This window comes from Bactrocera dorsalis, chromosome 1 (assembly GCF_023373825.1).
Source record: "Bactrocera dorsalis isolate Fly_Bdor chromosome 1, ASM2337382v1, whole genome shotgun sequence".
Taxonomy (NCBI): Eukaryota; Metazoa; Arthropoda; class Insecta; order Diptera; family Tephritidae; genus Bactrocera; species Bactrocera dorsalis.
This window is the reverse complement of record NC_064303.1, coordinates 78,146,237-78,167,599: the sequence shown is the minus strand read 5'-3', so window position 1 is coordinate 78,167,599 and position 21,363 is coordinate 78,146,237. Positions and strand designations below refer to the sequence as shown.

General features: G+C 37.9%; 2 protein-coding genes across 4 annotated transcripts in view; one reads left to right on the top strand and one right to left on the bottom strand.

The window, feature by feature from the left end:
- The window catches only part of LOC105221795 (chitin deacetylase 1), a 62,983-nt gene that overhangs the window by 9,741 nt on the left and 31,879 nt on the right, over window positions 1–21,363 (top strand). The gene's annotated exons all lie outside the window — the stretch shown is intronic.
- Window positions 1,395–21,363, bottom strand: part of LOC125776853 (SAFB-like transcription modulator) — a 502,085-nt gene continuing 482,116 nt past the window's right edge. Inside the window, exon 2 of the mRNA XM_049450474.1 lies at window positions 1,395–4,525. Within this exon, the coding sequence (XP_049306431.1) occupies window positions 2,516–4,015 (1,500 nt within the window). The 5' untranslated portion in view covers window positions 4,016–4,525 and the 3' untranslated portion in view covers window positions 1,395–2,515. The remainder of the gene's footprint in view (window positions 4,526–21,363) is intronic.

The window sequence follows — 21,363 nt, the reverse complement described above, 5'->3', positions numbered from 1 at the left end:
GCTGACAACATTTTCCTATTTTCTTTAAGCTATTTATTCTTATTACAATAACTGTTACGATTCCCTCAAACTAAAAATTACAATAAAGCATTAAGTATTGATCACTCTTCGGAATCGGATGTTTTAATATACATAACTTGCGTGACCGTATTTGATGGGGTCACCTCTTTTAAAGTTGGTGTAGCAACTTTAAGTGTCTGGGCGCTTTGTCGATCAGGCGATCGGGTGGTGTTGTTGCTCCTTGTAAACGGGCATGTGCTGTTTTAGGTTTAGCTGACTTTTCTCATCTCCCAAATAAATAAATATTTATTAAGTGTTTTAACACTCACCGCTTTAATAGCTTTATATTGCTCAGTTTTGTGATTAGCTTGGGCTGATGTGGACACTGTGTGTGTTTCCGCGCTCTTAGGAATTAATTTAGGATTATTTCCTATCGTACTTGATGCCTTAAACGGGGCATCAAGAAAAACACGTCACATCACTAATTCTGCATATAACGTCGTTTTTGCGTTTTAAGTGTCAGTATGTTTGTGTTATCGGTGCGAAAATGAGCTTCGAATAAAGAGCCAACATTAAATTTTGTTTTAAAATTGGTAAAACTTTTACCGACACGTTTCAATTCTGGAAGCGCACGAGTGGTTTCAACATTTTCAAAGGGGTCGTGAGGACATAAATGACGATTAACATGTGGGCCAATCAAAATCCGTGATCACCGGAAATTCCATCAAAACTGTGAACAAAACTGAACATCTCCAAAACATCGATTTATCGCATTTTGGGCTTACGAAAGATGTATGCACGGTTTGTTCCACAAAAATTGACTGACGACCAAAAATTGCTCATTCGAAGGACATCATTAAATAGGGTTAATTAACCAAAAATCACACTTTAACCATAAACCACTCCCCGTATTCATCTGATATGGCACAGTGCGACATCTTCCTTTTCGGAAAAATGGATTTGCCCATGAAAGGAATGCATTATGCAGACGTAGAGGCCATTCAAAAGGCTTGCACCGTCATACTGGCGGCTCTACCGGCCAATGAGCTAAAACACTCGTTCGACATTGAAAAATATATTAAATTAAATTGATTTTGCCGAAAAACCATTTGTTCTGATTTTTTTTACTTTGGAACGCACCTTGTATATGTATATGTACACAAGTGTGCATATCTATATCTTTTTCTACTTCTACTTTTGCGGATTAGTGGAATTCTGCATAAAAGCTTATTTTTTTTATTTTCCTTCATATTTGCGCATACATATGGTACATATTAATATACAGGTTGAAATATATATTTCCTAGCTCTCCCAAAAATGAAGCTTTAAGAAAGCTTTCTGTTACTTTTTGTTACATAAAAAATTAATTATAAACACTTTAAAGGGATTGATTTCGAAGAAGACATTCAGTGCTCAAAGAAAACAAAGTGTACGTAAACGAGGCGGGTTGGAGAAACCCACTAGAACAAGTAAGGAAGGACTAGGTTCGGGTGCAACCGAACATTTTATACTCTTGCAACTTGCGATAATCAATTCCAGGGAAATACTTTGTAAAACCAATTATATAGAGTAAAGTCTGCCGGATGTTCGAAAATCCTGATATTAAATCCTGGTCAAGTTTTCGCTAAAAATGTATCTATTTTAACACTGTTATGAATAAAGTACGCTCTCTTATTTTCATTGGGATAACTCACATATGGCTGACATATGCGGTACAAAGTCACCCAGAAGTTCGAAATTCTTTATATTGAGTGTATGGGGGCTAAGGGAAGTATTGGTCCGATTCAACCCATTTTTGACACACAGTGTTTGATTTATGTTGTCAAACATTGGCCTCAAAAAAAGAACTTGTCATTCCTTACCACTGGTGGGGGGAAATGAAACGTCTTATTTCGAGGGAGAATATATTCATTCTAATTTTTATTTAGTATTTTTCTTGCTTATATACAATTTCTAAAACTATCTTAAATAACTAAATATATTTGTATGTGTGTATGTTTTTATGTATTGCAGCATATTTTTTATTGCTGCTTGACATGGGGTTGATTTTAAGTGTACAAATTAATACATGTGTGTGTGTGTGTGTTATCTCTTCTGTAAATTTATGATGTGTGTCCCATGCATTATTATTATTATTCGATGCATTGCTTGTAAATGCATTATGTATATGTATATATATGTATGTATGTATATTAATATATGTATAAATAGATATTTCTATTTAGTAGAATTTCGGCTTTGCTGATAAGTAAGCATGTTCAATGATATTTGAACATATTGCCGAGGGAAAGAAATGATTATTTAAATCTAGTGGACTGTATTTTTTATGTTATTAATATTCTATCGGTTGGGAATATTGACAATGATTCTATCAGCATTATTCGCTTTACATTTATAACGGAAATATAGTATTAAAAGGCATAATATTACAATTACTACTAACAATAAAGATAAATGTCCGCTATGGTTTCTTAAATTTAACTCACTTAATTTTAATTCGCTGTTGCTGATCTTGTCAATGCCTTCTCGTAGCTTTCTCTGCTCTTCGTTGTCGTCTTTTGGTTTTTAGCTTGTCCGTTTGTTTTAACGCAAGCTGCCATGGTAATAGTAACTCCCAAATGGCTGTTACTACATCCGCTTTTCCGACTGGATCTATTTTTGTTTTATCCACTCGTGTTTTGGCGACACTTGTTGAGTTGCTGATTTCGTTTTTAGTGAGCTCTACTGATATTATCCGTCCATGGAGTTCGGTATGATGCAAATTCTCAATGCAACGACTGGCATTCGACGATGATGGCATTGTTACGTAATCATAACAACGTGTACAAGGAGTTCGGGTGTTGGTGACCACCTTGGCTCCGATAACTTTTCCATATTTAGAAAATATAGTTTTCAGATCCCTGGCTCTCGTTAATGAAGATAACCCGGATATCCAAAGATTACGTGAAGGTGTTGTCTGCTTTCCTGTGGACGACGATTTTGTAGAGATATTCACTGAAGACTTTTCTTTGTCATCCGTCTGCGAAGACTTGTTTGAAGATGATTTTTGTTCACTAATGTCTTTATGCTTTTTGTCGCCGGACTTCTCATCTTTTCTCTTCGATTTATCGTCATCAGACTTGCTGCATTTACTGCTGCTGGATCCACCCTTGGATGTTCTTGTGTCATCCAAAGCTGCAACCGCTTTTGTACTCTTTTGCGCTGAATTCTTGCCGGTAGTATCACCTTCTGCATCGGTGCATTTTTCCTTTTCATCAGGTGCCTTATCATGCAAAAGCTTTTGTTCGTCTTCACCAATAGTTAGATTTATCGATTCCTCATTCGATTCGCCTGCATTTTCCTTTTCCCCCTCTGAACCATCGTTTGAAACACTTCCGTTATCAACTTCAACATCTCTTTCTGCAAGATATTTTATTTCATCTTTTGCATTCTCCTCAATTTCCATAGGAGACATTTTATTGTTCACATCGTTAAATGTGCCTTGCTCCTCAAAAGTAATTTCCTCTACGCGCAGCTTGTCTTCTAAAATGTATTCAATTACTTCAGTTTCGTCCTTATCTTCAAAGGATTTCGTCTGGACTTCACTCTCCCACATTTCTTCAAAATGTGAGCCTGCCGAAAGAGATATGGGATTGTGAGATTCCTCAGTTTTTGAAGGCTTACGAAGTTCTTCAAGTGATTCTTCTTCAGCTTCATTTTCCTTTATATCTTTCTCTATTATTTCTGTTGTTTTTTCCTCAACAGAAGATAGAGAGAGTAATGGAATTTTTATAAGTTTTTCGTGTTCAATCTTTTGTACTGCATTAGTTAGTTTCGTCGCAGTTGTAGATAATTTGGGTACGATGAACAGAATTGGCTGATTGTCATACTTTTTCTTAAGTAGACTCCATGCAGCTTCATAATTTTTTGACGAAATTTGAAAATGCTGTATTACTCGTGCAGCTTCGCCTTTTAAGCATTGACGAAGACGCAGCATTTTCTCTATGTTCTTCATCTGGTCGTTGTCATGTACCATAACTTTGAACACGTTGTAAAATTTGGCCCATTCCTTAGTATCGCCATAAAATGTTGGAATTTTTATTATTTTTCTTTCTTTAAAGTTAGGGCGATAAGAAATTTAAGGCTCTTCTTTTTGTAACTTTTTCTTTAAATGTTTAAGCTCTTCGTAGTATTCGTCATATATTTTTTCGAATATGTCTTCGATTTCAACATTAAAATCTAATTTGCTTTTTAGATTTTGAATGTCTGTAAATAAACAGTCTAAGCCTTTTATTTGATCGTTGTCGATCATTAATTCCATGCTTAGATCTTCCATTTTTCTTCTGAGGTTTTCAACTTTCCTCATGAATAAGGAAGTTTTTCGATCTAAATCTTGGTGTTTAGCTTCAACTTCTTCAATTTTTCTTTTACTTGATGGCTTTGTTGGAAAAGTGTTGGACGTGTACAACACCTTTTCGGAAAAATCCGCTTGGGCTTCAGGATTTTTCTTCTTGTTTATTCCCATTTTGAGAGTTTTTCCGCAACACTTTTTTTATTTAAGTATTAATTAACTGCTTGTTGTTCTCCAAAGAAATCGTTGGAGGTATTTTGATTTGGTCGCCTAGTTGACCTTGCTGTGCCTCGACTCACAAGTGCTGAATATCTCTTGGATAGCAGTTAGATCACTGCGTTTAGTCTCTGCTAAAACGGCTTATGCGATCGGTTTTAATGCGGGAATTACACCCGTCTTACAAATATTTTTATGTTGCTAATATGCGGGAATATACACCCGTCTTACAATTATTTTTTAATTTGCCTGTATTTTGAACAGGGCTTTTTTTGTATTTTGCCTGTTTTGTAAGTACAAAACTTTTTAATTTGGCCGAGCACTAAATCCGGCTCGAAGGACCAAAAAATGTTTGATTTATGTTGTCAAACATTGGCCTCAAAAAAATAACTTGTCATTCCTTACCACTGGTGGGGGGAAATGAAACGTCTTATTTCGAGGGAGCATATATTTATTCTAATTTTTATTTAGTATTTTTCTTGCTTATATACAATTTCTAAAACTATCTTAAATAACTAAATATATTTGTATGTGTGTATGTTTTTATGTATTGCAGCATATTTTTTATTGCTGCTTGACATGGGGTTGATTTTAAATGTACAATTTAATACATGTGTGTGTGTGTGTTATCTCTTCTGTAAATTTATGTGTGTCCCATGCATTTTTATTATTATTCGATGCATTGCTTGTAAATGCATTATGTATATATATATGTATGTATGTATATTAATATATAAATAGATATTTCTATTTAGTAGAATTTCGGCTTTGCTGATAAGTAAGCATGTTCAATGATATTTGAACACACAGGTATACCATTATAAGAGAAGGATTATCGTGCAAAGTTTTATTCCGTTTTATTTATTGTTTCTTGATTTATGTACAGGAAACTGAACGAATCAAGTGGAATGTCTCTTGCGTATTTAGTTATTGATTTATCGCGCTTTTAGTAGTTTTTAACCGTACCATTATGTGGGGAGTGAGCGAGGTTATACTCCGATTTGATCCATATACACACTGTCGGTAGAAGTTCTTATAAGATTCGTACTCAGCAAATTTGATTGTTTTAGCTTAAGTGGTTTAACAGATACTATGTGCATTAAACTTGTTAGAGGGCGGTCCACTTTTTTCAAAAATTTTACCCAGAAATGCCCTTTAGTACTGTGATACTCTTTACCAAATTGCAGTTTCATATCTTAATTTAGTGCTTAGTTATGGCCCTTTATGTGTTTTCGGTTAATGTCGATTTGTGGGCGTGCTAGTGATCCGATTACGCCCATCAACGAACTCGATTTTTTTTGTAGTAAGGACCCCACATACCAAGTTTCTTCGAGATATCTCAATTTTTACAAAAGTTGCAGTTTGCACGGACGGACGGACAGGCAGACAATCAACCGGATTTCAACTTTTCCCGTCATCCTGGTCATTTTCATATATAACTGTTAGGTGAACAAAACTATACTAAAATACTCTATAGCAACTGGTTGCAATAATATAAAAATAGTGGAGGGGATGTTCTTAAATATAAATGGCAAATTTTAATATAATATCAAAAAATGTTATCCGAAAACAATTGAAAGCACCAATAACACAGTTGGGGTACTCACAACCCGTCGTAAAGCTTCGTAAAATCGTAAATTTTTACACTTGTTTAAAAACATTGTTGCTGGATTTCATACAAAAATGAGTTAATTTTTTTACGTATCGAATGAATTTTAAAATTTTCTTTAAAAATAATTTTTATTTTTCACATTTGTCACGTTGGAAGTATTTTAATGTTAGTTCAATGACGTCAAGGTTGTCGTAACCTTGTATGCTATGAACGTTGGTACAATTTGCATATACTTCGTACAAATTAAAAAAAAAAATAAACAAGGATACAAAATGTGAAAAAATTGTTCGACTCGTGGAGAAAAATCACGAAACTGTACTTTGGAAGCAGTAAGGTACAGTCGTAAGTTTCTAAATTTTAAATTAGTGGCACACGCTTTTATATCTCGTTATTTAGAGATGTATACAAACATGAATGTAAAGAAATATGTATTTCGATAATCTTCTTCTTCTTTACTGGCGTAGACACCGCTTACGCGATTATAGCCGAGTCAACAATAGCGCGCCAGTCGTTTTTTCTCTTCGCTACGTGGCGCCAATTGGATATTCCAAGCGAAGCCAGGTCCTTCTCCACTTGGTCCTTCCAACGGAGTGGAGGTCTTCCTCTTCCTCTGCTTCCCGCGGCGGGTACTGCGTCGAATACTTTCAGAGCTGGAGTGTTTTCATCCATCCGGACGACATGACCTAGCCAGCGTAGCCGCTGTCTTTTAATTCGCTGAACTATGTCATTGTCGTCGTATATCTCGTACAGCTCATCGTTCCATCGAATGCGATATTCGCCGTGGCCAACGCGCAAAGGACCATCTTTCGCAGAACTTTTCTCTCGAAAACTCGCAACGTCGACTCATCGGTTGTTGTCATCGTCCAAGCCTCTGCACCATACAGCAGGACGGGAATTATGAGCGACTTATAGAGTTTGGCTTTTGTTCGTCGAGAGAGGACTTTACTTTTCAATTGCCTACTCAGTCCGAAGTAGCACCTGATAGCAAGAGCAATCCCGCGTTGGATTTCCAGGCTGACATTGTTGGTGGTGTTAATGCTGGTTCCTAAATAGACGAAATTATCTACAACTTCAAAGTTATGACTGTCAACAGTGACGTGGGAGCCAAGTCGCGAGTGCGACGACTGTTTGTTTGATGACAGGAGATATTTCGTCTTGCCCTCGTTCACTGCCAGGCCCATTTGCCTCGCTTCCTTGTTCAGTCTGGAGAAAGCAGAACTAACGGCGCGGGTGTTGAGACCGAACTAAGGTAGCTACTTTTCGTGCTGTCGAAAGCAGCTTTGAAATCGACGAATAGGTGGTGAATGTCGATTCTCCTTTCACGGGTCTTTTCCAATATTTGGCGCATGGTGAATATATGGTCAGTTGCTGATTTACCAGGTCTGAAGCCACACTGATAAGGTCCAATCAGTTTGTTGACGGTGGGCTTTACACACAATACTCTCGATAGAACCTTGTACGCGATGTTGAGGAGGCTTATCCCACGGTAGTTGGCGCAGATTGTGGGGTCTCCTTTTTTATGGATTGGGCATAGCACACTTAAATTCCAATCGTTGGGCATACTTTCGTCCGACCATATTTTGCAAAGAAGCTGATGCATGCACCTTATCAGCTCTTCGCCGCCGTATTTGAATAGCTCGGCCGGCAATCCATCGGCCCCTGCCGCTTTGTTCTTTTTCAGTCGGGCAATTGCTATTCGAACTTCTTCATGGTCGGGCAATGGAACGCCTGCTCCATCGTCATCGATTGGGGTATCGGGTTCGCCTTCTCCTGGTGTTGTGCGTACAGTGCCATTCAGCAGGTTGGAGAAGTGTTCCCTCCATAATTTAAGTATGCTCTGGGCATCGGTGGCTAGATCACCTTGGGGGGTTCTACAAGAGTATGTTTCGGTCTTGAAACCTTCTGTAAGCCGCCGCATATTTTCGTAGAATTTTCGAGTATTACCCCCGTCGGCCTTATTGTGATATTGTGGCTACCGCATCAAGAAAAGGAGTTTTGAGAAAAACGCGTTTAAAGTTTTACGTTACACGATATTCGCTCAACCGGTCTAGTGTCCACGTCACTAAAATGGCTATAACTTTGAAAATAATTTGAGTTTTGAAAAATCCTTTTAGGGAGATATTTTTGAATATCAAAACTATCGAATTATGATTTCAATTTTTTGAAATTTCTAGACAAGAATACCCCCTTAAATCGTTTTATATCGATCTCGGGCATTTGTGTCAACATTAACCCAACAAAATATTTGTAGAGATCTGTTTGCATCCCAAACTTATTCTCAACTGAAAATGTCACTTTTTGAGCCAAATTGTCGACATTTGCGGGAAATTTTGCTTTTCTTTTTTAATTCCAAGAAAATTGCGGCTGAGGACCCGTCCACGCTTTACTGAGGCTGACACATACATAGATAATACTATTACTCTACTACTACCATCTATATGATTTCTATTAGGTATTAAAAAAATATAGAATTTTTGTAAAGCAACTTGTGTTAGTTTACAAAAAAATGGATCATAAAGCATTTCGTGTGTTAATTAAGGATTGCTTTTTGAGGGAATAAGGGAAAACACTCTTGGACCGTTTTTACAATAAAGCTTTAAATTTACAAAAGAAACGGAGGAAGCAAAGTTGTAGACCTTACCGTATATAACACAGTTCCCAACATAAAACCAAAAACGGCTAAGTTTAGGTGTAAACGAGTATTTTACACTCTCACTACTTTCAAGGATCAAAGTCGGGAAAATATTTTAAGCTGTTTTATTCGTTTTAAAAATCTATAGTAAGAAATAACCCTCGAAATTAAGAAGGGATCACATTAATGTTTGGTATCTAATGTAAGTATATGTACCTTCGGACGAGGACTCTTTTCGCCACCCAAGCCGGTTTTCGTAGGAAGCCGGAGGCGAGGAAAGGTTCAATTGGTGCAACAACTGAAGCCACTTGACTACCCGAGCCGTCTACAGTTCGCAGATTGGGCAGAAGATCGTTTGACCGAGGATGGTCAATTTTACCGAAAAATCATCTTTTCGGACGAGGCTCATTTCCACATCATGGTTAACGCTAACAAGCAGAATTGTCGCATTTGGGGCACAAAAAAAACCCGCACGTAATCGTCGAGAAGCCAATGCACCCAGCACGAATCACTGTATGGGGCGGATTTTGGTCTGGTGGAATCATCGGCCCTACAGTAAACGCTACACTCAATCTTTTACGCCCTATCTTCGAAAATCGCATAAACAGCAAAAGAGGTGATGTGAATTTGAAAAAAGTTTATAATTTTGTTTAGATTTTTTATCTAAATCGGTTTTCTATCTTTTCAGGCTCCAACTGCGCAATTTTTTTAAATACGATTTTTGCAAAAATCGCAGTTGGATGCCCGATAGGAACAGGTGGCACTATACCACAAAGCCAATGGCTGGCTCCCGTCAGCTGGTACAGGCCTTCAAGAGGAGGCTGATGGTAGAACCATCGAAGGTTAGTAGAATATTGACGTTGCAAGTTTTTTAGATAAATAGTTTTTTTTTAATAATTTTAGCAAAAATAGTTAAAATGTGTCCCTACTACGACCAACTGAGGAAAATCTTTGGCAAACGTGAACCGGCCATGCAAGTGTTGCTCATTATAAGTAACGTCACCGGCTTGCATTCCCCTCAGCTGTGTCCATCGAGCCCTGCACCAGAACTTAAGATCGATTTTTGGAAGATAAATTTGCAACCACCCTTCTATCAACATTTCAACGTTCAACTGGGCCCACGAAATCTTCCATTGAACAATTGGCGGCCGTCCAAGCGGAGAAAATTGTCATGTAGAAGCTTGCACTTGAAAAATATAGGATTATTTTTCTTCTTCTTTACTGGCGTAGACACCGCTTACGCGATTATGGCCGAGTCAACAACAGCGCGCCAGTCGTTTCTTCTCTTCGCTACGTGGCGCCAATTGGATATTCCAAGCGAAGCCAGGTCCTTCTCCACTTGGTCCTTCCAACGGAGTGGAGGTCTTCTTCTTCCTCTGCTTCCCACGGCGGGTACTGCGTCGAATACTTTCAGAGCTGGAGTGTTTTCATCCATCCGGACAACATGACCTAGCCAGCGTAGCCGCTGTCTTTTAATTCGCTGAACTATGTCAATGTCGTCGTATATCTCGTACAGCTCATCGTTCCATCGAATGCGATATTCGCCGTGGCCAACGCGCAAAGGACCATAAATCTTTCGCAGAACTTTTCTCTCGAAAACTCGCAACGTCGACTCATCGGTTGTAGTCATCGTCCAAGCCTCTGCACCATATAGCAGGACAGGAATTATGAGCGACTTATAGAGTTTGGTTTTTGTTCGTCGAGAGAGGACTTTACTTTTCAATTGCCTACTCAGTACGAAGTAGCACCTGTTGGCAAGAGCAATCCCGCGTTGGATTTCCAGGCTGACATTGTTGGTGGTGTTAATGCTGGTTCCTAAATAGACGAAATTATCTACAACTTCAAAGTTATGACTGTCAACAGTGACGTGGGAGCCAAGTCGCGAGTGCGACGACTGTTTGTTTGATGACAGGAGATATTTCGTCTTGCCCTCGTTCACTGCCAGACCCATTTGCGTTGCTTCCTTGTTCAGTCTGGAGAAAGCAGAACTAACAGCGTGGGTGCTGAGACCGATGATATCAATATCATCGGCATACGCCAGCAGCTGTACACTCTTATAAAAGATTGCACCTGCTCGATTAAGTTCTGCAGCTCGAATACTTTTCTCCAGCAGCAGATTGAAGAAGTCGCACGATAGGGAGTCGCCTTGTCTGAAACCTCGTTTGGTATCGAACGGCTCGGAGAGGTCCTTCCCGATCCTACGGAGCTTTTCGTGTTGCTCAACGTCAGTTTACACAGCCGTATTAATTTTGCGGGGATACCGAATTCAGACATCGCGGCATAAAGGCAGCTCCTTTTCGTGCTGTCGAAAGCAGCTTTGAAATCGACGAATAGGTGGTGAGTGTCGATTCTCCTTTCACGGGTCTTTTCCAAGATTTGGCGCATGGTGAATATATGGTCGGTTGTTGATTTACTAGGTCTGAAGCCACACTGATAAGGTCCAATCAGCTTGTTGACGGTGGACTTTAATCTTTCACACAATACGCTCGACAGAACCTTGTATGCGATGTTGAGGAGGCTAATCCCACGATAGTTGGCGCAGATTGTGGGGTCTCCTTTTTTATGGATTGGGCATAGCACACTTAAATTCCAATCGTTGGGCATACTTTCGTCCGACCATATTTTGCAAAGAAGCTGATGCATGCACCTTATCAGCTCTTCGCCGCCGTATTTGAATAGCTCGGCCGGCAATCCATCGGCCCCTGCCGCTTTGTTCTTTTTCAGTCGGGCAATTGCTATTCGAACTTCTTCATGGTCGGGCAATGGAACGCCTGCTCCATCGTCATCGATTGGGGTATCGGGTTCGCCTTCTCCTGGTGTTGTGCGTACAGTGCCATTCAGCAGGTTGGAGAAGTGTTCCCTCCATAATTTAAGTATGCTCTGGGCATCGGTGGCTAGATCACCTTGGGGGGTTCTACAGGAGTATGCTCCGGTCTTGAAACCTGTAAGCCGCCGCATCTTTTCGTAGAATTTTCGAGCATTACCCCTGTCGGCCAGCTTATAAAGCTGTTCGTACTCACGCATTTCGGCCTCTTTCTTCTTCTGTCTACAAATGCGTCTCGCTTCCCTCTTCAACTCTCGGTATCTATCCCGTCCCGCACGTGTTGTGGTCGATCGTAACGTTGCGAGGTAGGCAGCCTGTTTTCTCTTCGCTGCGACACGGCACTCCTCGTCGTACCAGCTGTTCTTTTGCACTTTCCGAAAAACAATGGTTTCGGTTGCAGCTATACGTAAGGAGTTTGAAATGCCGTTCCACAGTTCCTCTATACCGAGTTGTTGACGAGTGCTCTCAGAGAGCAGGAGTGCAAGCCGAGTAGAAAATCGTTCGCTGTCTGTTGTGATTGCAGCTTCTCGACGTCGAACCTTCCTTGTGTTTGTTGGCGTGCGTTTTTTGCTGCACAGAGGCGGGTGCAAATTTTGGCTGCAACAATATAGTGGTCCGAGTTGATGTTAGGACCTCGGAGCGCACGCACATCTAAAACACTGGAGACGTATCTTCCTTCTATCACAACATGATCGATCGGGTTGGTGGTTTTTCGATCCGGAGACAGCCAGGTAGCTTGATGTATCTTCTTATGCTGGAATCTAGTACTACAGATAACCATATTTCGGGCCCCGGCGAAGTCGATCAGCCTCAACCCATTTGGGGATGTTTCCTCGTGGAGGCTGAATTTACCGACCGTAGTGCCAAAGATACCTTCTTTGCCCACCCTGGCGTTGAAGTCGCCAAGCACGATTTTGACATCGTGGCGGGGGCATCTCTCATAAGTGCGCTCCAAGCACTCATAAAAGGCATCTTTGGTCACATCGTCCTTCTCTTCCGTCGGGGCGTGGGCGCAAATCAGCGATATGTTGAAGAACCTCGCTTTGATGCGGATTGTGGCTAGACGTTCATTCTCCGGAGTGAATGATAGTACTCGGCGACGGAGTCTCTCTCCCACCACGAATCCAACACCAAACTTGCGCTCCTTTATATGGCCACTGTAGTAGATGTCACAAGGACCTACTCGTCTCTGTCCTTGTCCCGTCCATCGCATTTCTTGGACGGCGGTGATGTAAGCCTTTATTTTCACGAGGACATCAACCAGCTGGGCAGCGGCACCTTCCCAATTAAGGGACCGGACATTCCAGGTGCATGCCCTTAGTTCGTAGTCCTTATTTCGTTTGCCATGGTCGTCATAAAAAGGGGGGTCTCTCATCCGAGGCTTATAGTTGATTTTCCTTGGGCGGTGTTTTTTTTACGTGGCGGGTCCCAAACCCAGCGCACAACCCTAAGTAGGGGATATTTCGCCTTCTCACTTTAGTTCGCCTTCAAACGGATGTTCTTAGGCTACCCAGAGGATACTTGGTCAAAGACCGGAAGTCGTGAGCTGCTTGAATCATATGTAAAAGAATCGTTTCTGGCCACTCCCAAGTGAATGGCGATCAGAGAACTTTCCTCACTTGCGTGAACTTCTACACATGACTCCATCTTCCCATTCAATTTTCTATAACAATAATACATATATTGAATTTGAATCAGAATAGTTACGAAATTATTTTGCAATTTTTTGTTAACTTTACGTTTTTGAGTTGCTTGCAAAATGTAACATTCGACAATCGATTAATATCTATGATTATCTCTATAAGCGAAGTGTCAGTATATTCAAAATGTTAGTTAAACTTGTTAGTTTTGGGACCTGCTTTCTATCAGGAAAATTTGAAACAATACTTTGTGACTAAAAACTGTATTCTGAACAGTAACTTGTCACAAATCAAGACTTTTGTAGGAGCCCAATAATAAATTAATGTCCAGTTAATAAATTGATTTTTATTTAATTTAATTTTCTTTACACTCTTCACTATCCTAATGCTGTACTAATAATGTCTTAATGTTATGCTAGCACCGGTTTTTATCCTTTCTTGTGCCTAATTTTCTCATTAGCTACGTAAGCTTGTGCGTATATGCTTATGAGGGCGTAGGTATGAAATACCTATGTTTGTGCGTATGTATATATGTACCTGCTTGCAAAGTGCAAGCGAAAATGAGAACATACAAAAAATGCAATTATGTACAAATAATAGAAAACCGTAACATATGTATATGGATGTAAGAATTGATATGCATATGCTTAAGCGGTGCTCTCACAAAGGTGAATAGCCTAATTCACGGTCACGGTCATCCGATTTTGCACAGTGACATACTTCTGACCAAACAACTTTACTTGAAAAGCTTTCAAATAGTGACTAGTTTACTGAATTGTTTACTAAAATTAAGGTAATTATGGGAAATGTTTCCAGCTTAAAAAGTTGATAAAACTGCTATCGCTTCTAAACCACATTTTGAAAAAAGTCGGTGATTCTAATTATTATATTATCAATTATATGTATCGTACGATGAATTTACAACAAATATTATTAAAAATTAAATTGTCAGTACAACTTTTGCTTACTTGAAGCTTAAAAGTCCTAATGGATTCGAGTAAAAACGAAGAATTTTTCGTATACATAAATCAAAATTAATCAATATTAATATGTATTCCCTCTTTCGCATAAAGGAACTTAATTGTATTAAGCCGCGATTTGGTACTGATGGATAGAGATATTTCACTATGTTTAACTCAAATTGCAAACCTTTTTTGATTAATATATTTTTATTTACACTGTACACATTGAAATATATCTAAACTTTACATTTATTGTGCATTTTTTAAGGAAATAAATATACTTTAAAAACTATTTAGCGCACCTACAGTTTCAAAAGATTTGTGCCTTTACATTTATGACAAATATTAGTGTTGCCGTATTTTGTGTAATGAAAAGAGAATCAAAAAATTTTCTGTTATCCTCTTTATTATTATTTAGCGCATTCGACACAAAAGAACTCTGAACACTCCAGTTTTGGTCCGACCAGGCTTATTTTTTTTTTGAAGCGCGGCCGCCAATGCAAAAAAAATTATAGTTATGATTCCGATTACTTTGGTGGTCGGGTAAAAAACACAAATTTCGGTATAAATGGGGGAGGAATGCAAAAATAATGTTGATTACACTTATATTTTTTTAAACATTCCCGATTAAAAATTCAAAAATTTGTATTAATAACACTTAGTATATCACAATGTTTAACTAAATTTGTTCACATTTTTCACTTTGTATTATTAAATATACACTCTAAGCATTGAAATAAGTTCATATTTCACTTTTATTTTGTTATATGTTAGCTAAATTTTCTTAATTTGAAAATCACTTAGCGCACTCATCGTTGAAAAGTTTAGATTGTTTACAATTATGAGGAAAACAAGCGTTGCCACATTTTAAACACCAAATATGTAGGATTTTTAACAATTTTTCTTTGTTTGTATATTCGCGTGATTTTATTACGTAATTATTAAATAATAATATTACTTAGATGTTTATCAAATTTAAGTAAGAAAATATCCATATGCATGGAGAGATTGTTTATACTCATTATAATTTATAAACGCTTGTTTTTATTGGAACTGAGATTGCTAAATAAAGAAAGAGGAAATTTCAGCGAATTGCTCATATTTGCTTATTATCACATGACAGCGCTGCATTTGCTCATAATTGTTAGCACATAAATGATGCTCCCTACGAGTGTAAAAAGGAATTTTTAAAATATAAATTTCTTACTTATAAAACCTGCAAAAAGTGTAAATTGTGAATTTGTTTAAATAAATAAAGTGTGTTAAAAGTAGTGAAATAGCTTGTTGAAATGTTCGAATTTTGGGATTTTTTTAATTTTAATGTCCGGACAGCAATATAAATTTCAGACAATGCCTTTTGGTCGACGTATGTTTTCCAGTGTACATAGTTATGATTTCGTTAGAAGATTTTGGTCAGTCATATGTAATTACTTATATAGACAACATTATGATGATATCGTCGAAAACAGAATTTGGTTTTTAAAGGTTAAAACTTGTGTTGAACGTTCTTACTAAGGCTGGATTATTTTCCAAAATTACCAAATATAGTTTTCTGAAAACTGTTGATCAGTATTTGGAATATGAGATACGAACTAATCCGCATTATTGCAACTCATTAAGCTCTTTGTCTCCGCCGGAATCCATTACTGCTGTGAAGTAATTCATTGGCACCTTACTTCATTGAAAAACAAGTTCAAGTGGAATGCAGAGCTAAAAAATGTCGAAGGAAAATTATTGCAACTCCCACAAACCAGCCAGTTTTCGTAATTTTTGACAATGGTTCTCATGTCAAGTTTTCTTAGAATGCTTCAGCAAGACAATTTCTTCTGCTCAGACTAGGTACCATTCTTATGAGTTGGAGACGATGGCAGTTGTCGAGTCCGTTAAACATTTTCTAAATTATTTGTTTGGCAGTAGGTTCGTGGTATATACTGATTGCAATTCTTTAAAGACATCGCGTTATGAAATGTATCTGACTCCTAGAGTACATCGCTGGGGCCGTATTTACAATCTTTCAATTCTGATATTCAATACGTGAAAGAAAGCGCACATTGACTTTTTGTCAAGAAAGCCCATTCAAGCACATTATCATTCGGTAAAATTCCTGAAAAGAGAGTAAACTTAGAGGAAATCTCATGCGATTGGCTTCTCGTTGTCTTTGAACTTTGACAATGTAAAATTGTTTAGGGTTCATCGGAGAAAATGCAACTCAGATCCAATTCTAAAAAGACATTGAGCATTCTGCCTCCTTGTACGAGTATTCGATAGCTGCGTCACAATCAGTCGGGTTCCATTACACAGTTTCGGCGCATGAAGATTGCTAAACATACTAAGGACAGATCCAACTTTGAGCGTAAATGATGCGGCAGCATACCAAGCCTCTCAGAAAGATTTTAGAAATTTCGCTATATAATTAACTACTTCGTATTCATTTTCAAGACGATCAATCGATTGGTATGAACGCAAACTTTTGACTTTGAATCTTCTAGTGAAATCACTAACATCGGTATTTTTGGCAGCTAATATTGCGCGTTCATCTTTCGTTGAAGTGAATTGACAAAAGGTAGGTGGAATTGATATCAACCGGAATTTGCCCATTTTCAATTCTTAGCGAATACGATGTAAAATGTCTTCGGCATTGTCATTTTTGATCTTATCCCGTAATTGACACGGAATTGAAGGCTGATATGCCGAAATTATCACCGCGAACTTCAGTGGCATGCGAAATAGCTATCGCATCGTTCATCGTCTGATTCCAGTGATTATCATGTTCCAGCACAATACGCAATGACTCAAATGAAATTGCACCGCGTACTCGTACATTAATCAATAGCAACCGAAGGTAGAATTGTCGTAGTTTTTCGGGTGGATTGTGTAAATTCGTCCTAAAGTTTGGCTTTGCTTTCTGCGTAACCATTTCTTCGACGATGCATTCCATGTATAATATCAAGGCATTTCCGGATTTAATAATTCCGTCATGTGTGATCATTTTGCATTGCAAGTGAATGTAACAAACAAATCCGGGCGTCCATAATTCGCCACGTATGTCATCACTTCCATCGAGTACTCGTGCATATGCCTTGGGCTGCCAATGTATGTTGATAACAAAAAGAACGCCAACCGATATTAGCGGCCTCTTCGTGGTTTAGTAACAAATTTCAATCTTTAACCTTCCTATACCCGCGCACATGTCTGTGAGACCGACGAAACAGTTTTTCATAAATATGTATTTCTTTTTCCAAGAACTTTAACAGCTCGCGCGTTCTGCTAGCTGCATGATGTGGGGCTCACTTTAGGTTAGTACGTGACACGCAATCGAGCGAGCAGGACACAGGAATAAAGGGATGTTTAACTTATTCCAGTGTGAGAGCGCCTCAAAATAAGCGTTTTTTACAACATTTTCCATTATGGCCAGATTGAACAAAATAATAATTTTGGGCATTTATCCACCCAATACCATTTAGTACGGATAAAAATTACTATATATGTAGTGGTTATTTATTATATGGAGAAACTATTTAAATCCTTTTAAAGTATATTAGAACAACTGACTTTTGACCTTTCAATACCCAATAAAAGAATTTAAGCTTGTCAGCTCTCAATCATTAAATGTTTTTAATCATTTTCCATTGAAAATAATACTATGATGCTTCAAATTACAAAACGTTTCATCAAATACCTTTAAATTTCTTAAAATTTCACAAATTTATTTAATTTTCATTGCTTAACATTTTTTATAAGTGGTCTTGAACGATGCAACAAATCCCTCCGTTTACATATTCTTTTGGTAAGATTTCAATCTGTCCATCGCTCGTTTCCAATTGCTAAATGTCAAAACCTCCTGAACTCGATCAACTGTCCAAGTTTAGCTGGTTTTGACGTTTAGCAATTGCTCTCTCACTTCCAGTGGAGAGGAGTTAAACATCTCTTTATCTCTGGCAGGACATGTAGGTCTAATACGGTCTGTGACACCGACGCGGGTATACGATCAACTTTTTACGTAAGTCATATTTTTTTTATTATGAGTAATTATGTGTTATTTATTTAATTTTATGTATTTGTTTGAATTGCATTTTATTTGTTTACAACTACTGTAACGATTTATGAAATTTTTAGGTTATAAATAATTAAAAAATGAATGATGAACGTATTCGATTGTTGTTGGAGAAGGAAAGCTCAGACTCCAATTACGACGATGAATTTGATAGCGAAGTTGAAGATGGTAGTCCACCCCAAGAAGAAACACATGATTTGATGATGAAATTCAGTCTTCTGACAGAGAGGATGATTCTCAATCAGAGTCAGAAAATAATGAAATTAACAGAGATAATTACATTGGAAAAGACGGGCGTACGCGGTGGAATAAAACTCCTGGATCAAGTGAGGTTAGGCGGCGTATGAGAAGCTAGAAACACGAAAGAGCCGCTAGAAATATGGAGTTTTTTTTTCTCGGAAAGTGTTTGTATTCGGATTGTTCAGTGCACAAATAAAGAAATAATCCGCCTAAAAGATAAGTTTTCACGAGAAAGGGACTGCGTGGAGACCGATCCAATAGAAGTTGAAGCATTTTTGGGTCTCTTACTCTCTGCAGGAGTAAGAAGAAATAGTCGACTAAATGCCAAAGATTTGTTCAAAACTGACGGGTCTTCCCCGGAAATATTTCGACTAGCTATGAGCTGGAACAGATTCTATTTATTACTACGGTGTCTCCGGTTTGATGATAAGGATACTCGTGTCGAACTCGCAGCAGTTGATAAACTTGTTCCCATTAGAGAGTTGTTTGAAGAGGTCGTAGAATCTTTCAAAAAATAATACAGCTTGTCACAGTTTGTAACAATCGACGAAAAGTTGGAAGCTTTTAGAGCTCGCTGCGTTTTTAGGCAATATATTCCATCGAAGCAAACAAATATGGAATCAAAATCTATGCTTTGACAGATGCTAAAATGTTTTATACACAAAACATGGAAGTGTATGTAGGAAAACAACCTGAAGGTCCCTATGAAATTGATAACTCGGCTTTAGAACTAGTTTTGCGTCTGAGTGAATGTACGAGTATTCGAAACACTGGTCGTAACATCACATGCGATAATTTTTTCACAAGCATTCCGCTGCTGGATAAACTCGATCACGAATATAAGTTGAGCCTGATTGGAACTGTGCGGAAAAATAAAAAAGAGCTACCCAAACAGTTTACTGAATTACGAGGTCGAGCTGAAAAATCGAGTGTATTTAGACATCTCGGCAACTGCAGCCTTGTATTGTATATACCTAAAAAAGGCAAAAATGTCTTACTTTTGTCCAGCATGCATGATGATGAAAATATTGATGAAGAGACAGGCAAACCACAGATCATCATGGACTATAATGCGACTAAAGGTGGAGTCGATGCGGTCGACAAAATGTGTGAGACGTATAATGGCGCTCGAGGCACAAATACATAGGTGGCCTATGGTAATATTTTACAGTTTGATGAACGTGGCAGGAATAAACTCATTTGTTTTATATCTTATGAATAATGCTAACAAGAAGATTAGCCGCAGAACGTTTTGGGAAACACTGCCTTACGACTTGCTAAATCCTCACCTCAGGCGACGAGCTCTCACTCTTTTTCTCCCAAGGACACTGAGGTTAAGACTTAATGAAGTATGCAAATTAGATGGCCCTGAATCTGCAGCTGCATCTAGCAACAATAAAATTAGCCACAGCAGTGCGACATAAATTAACTGTTGAGATTCGACTTTTTCATAATAGTAAACAATTTCATTGAAAGTTCCTCCTTGCGATTTGTGAATTGTCAACCCAGAAGACTGACCTCAGAAATTATCCTGAGAAGTATAGTCTTAACTTTTCAACGGCCAACGCAAAGAATTTCAACCAAAAGTCACACAAAATAGTTGAGAATTTGCAGAAATGAAACACAAACGAAAGAAAAAGAAGTATAACTTGAATAATGCATAAGCATACAAACATACATATGCGCACACATGTGAATATGTCACCAACCAAAAATTGAAACATTGTTCTACAAAAACAACAATTGCAGAAGCATGGCAACATTGTGTTGCTGGTAAAAAATCCGAGCTGTGCCGAAAGAAACTAACAAACGATCGCCGATTGTTACCGCTTCCTTAGCTACTCGAACATCTTCGCAGACAAGCTTGCGCAATATGCATCTATCGCAACCTTTTCCGAACTCGTATAAGAAGTATAACTTCAAAAAATGTTAATTTTTTAGGGTGTCTTGGAAAGACTGATAGTCGTTAAAGTAATAAATAATTTATGTTAACAATTGATACTTTTTGTTTTATTACATCCTATAGTTCCTATAAAATAAAAAAATATAAACGGTTTTATAGAAAAATAACCAGGTAAGAGGAGTCAAAGTCACGGTCTGTCACACCGTGCGCGGGTATAGGTGTTAAAATATTTGGCGCGGGTATAGGAAGGTTAATTAATCACTTTGAACACTCAAAGTTTTCACTGAATAATTTTCAATAATTTATTAGAAAGCAAACTAAATCGAACGATTCAAATAATTTGCAAATCAAACAATTGGAAAACAAAACAAACGGAAATTAAAAAAAAAAAAAAATTGTATGGAAAAAAGTCACATTTTCTGATTTATTTTTTACAAACCATCCTCATTGGATGCCCTTCAAAGTGGTTCAGGTAATTTTTCAACGGTGCAACGGTTTAGTCAGCTAAAGCGAACAGACAAAAACCGAACTCATTTTTAAATAAAATGCATGATTGATTGATATTAAAATAAAACGAGAAAGGAAGAGCTAATTTCGGGTGCAGCCGAACATTTTATATTGAATATATTTGAGAAGAGGGTAGTGCCGACCAGATTTTATCTATTTTTGCTCATCCCACATACTACTAATGTGCCACATATTTACTCAAAAAATGTTCCCTGGGTTTCATTAAGGTACTGTATGTACAATCACAATCATACGGAGCAAGGCCAAGAATATGTTCGAAAATCTTGGTAATATTTATTAGGGGGAAGTGTCAAGTTTTCGCCCCATTGTATCTATTTTATGCGCAAAAATACACTGTTATGAATAAAATATGTTTAGCAAATTTTCATTAAGTTAACCCAAATATTGGTGGATATATCCAGCATAAAGTCACCTATAAGTTC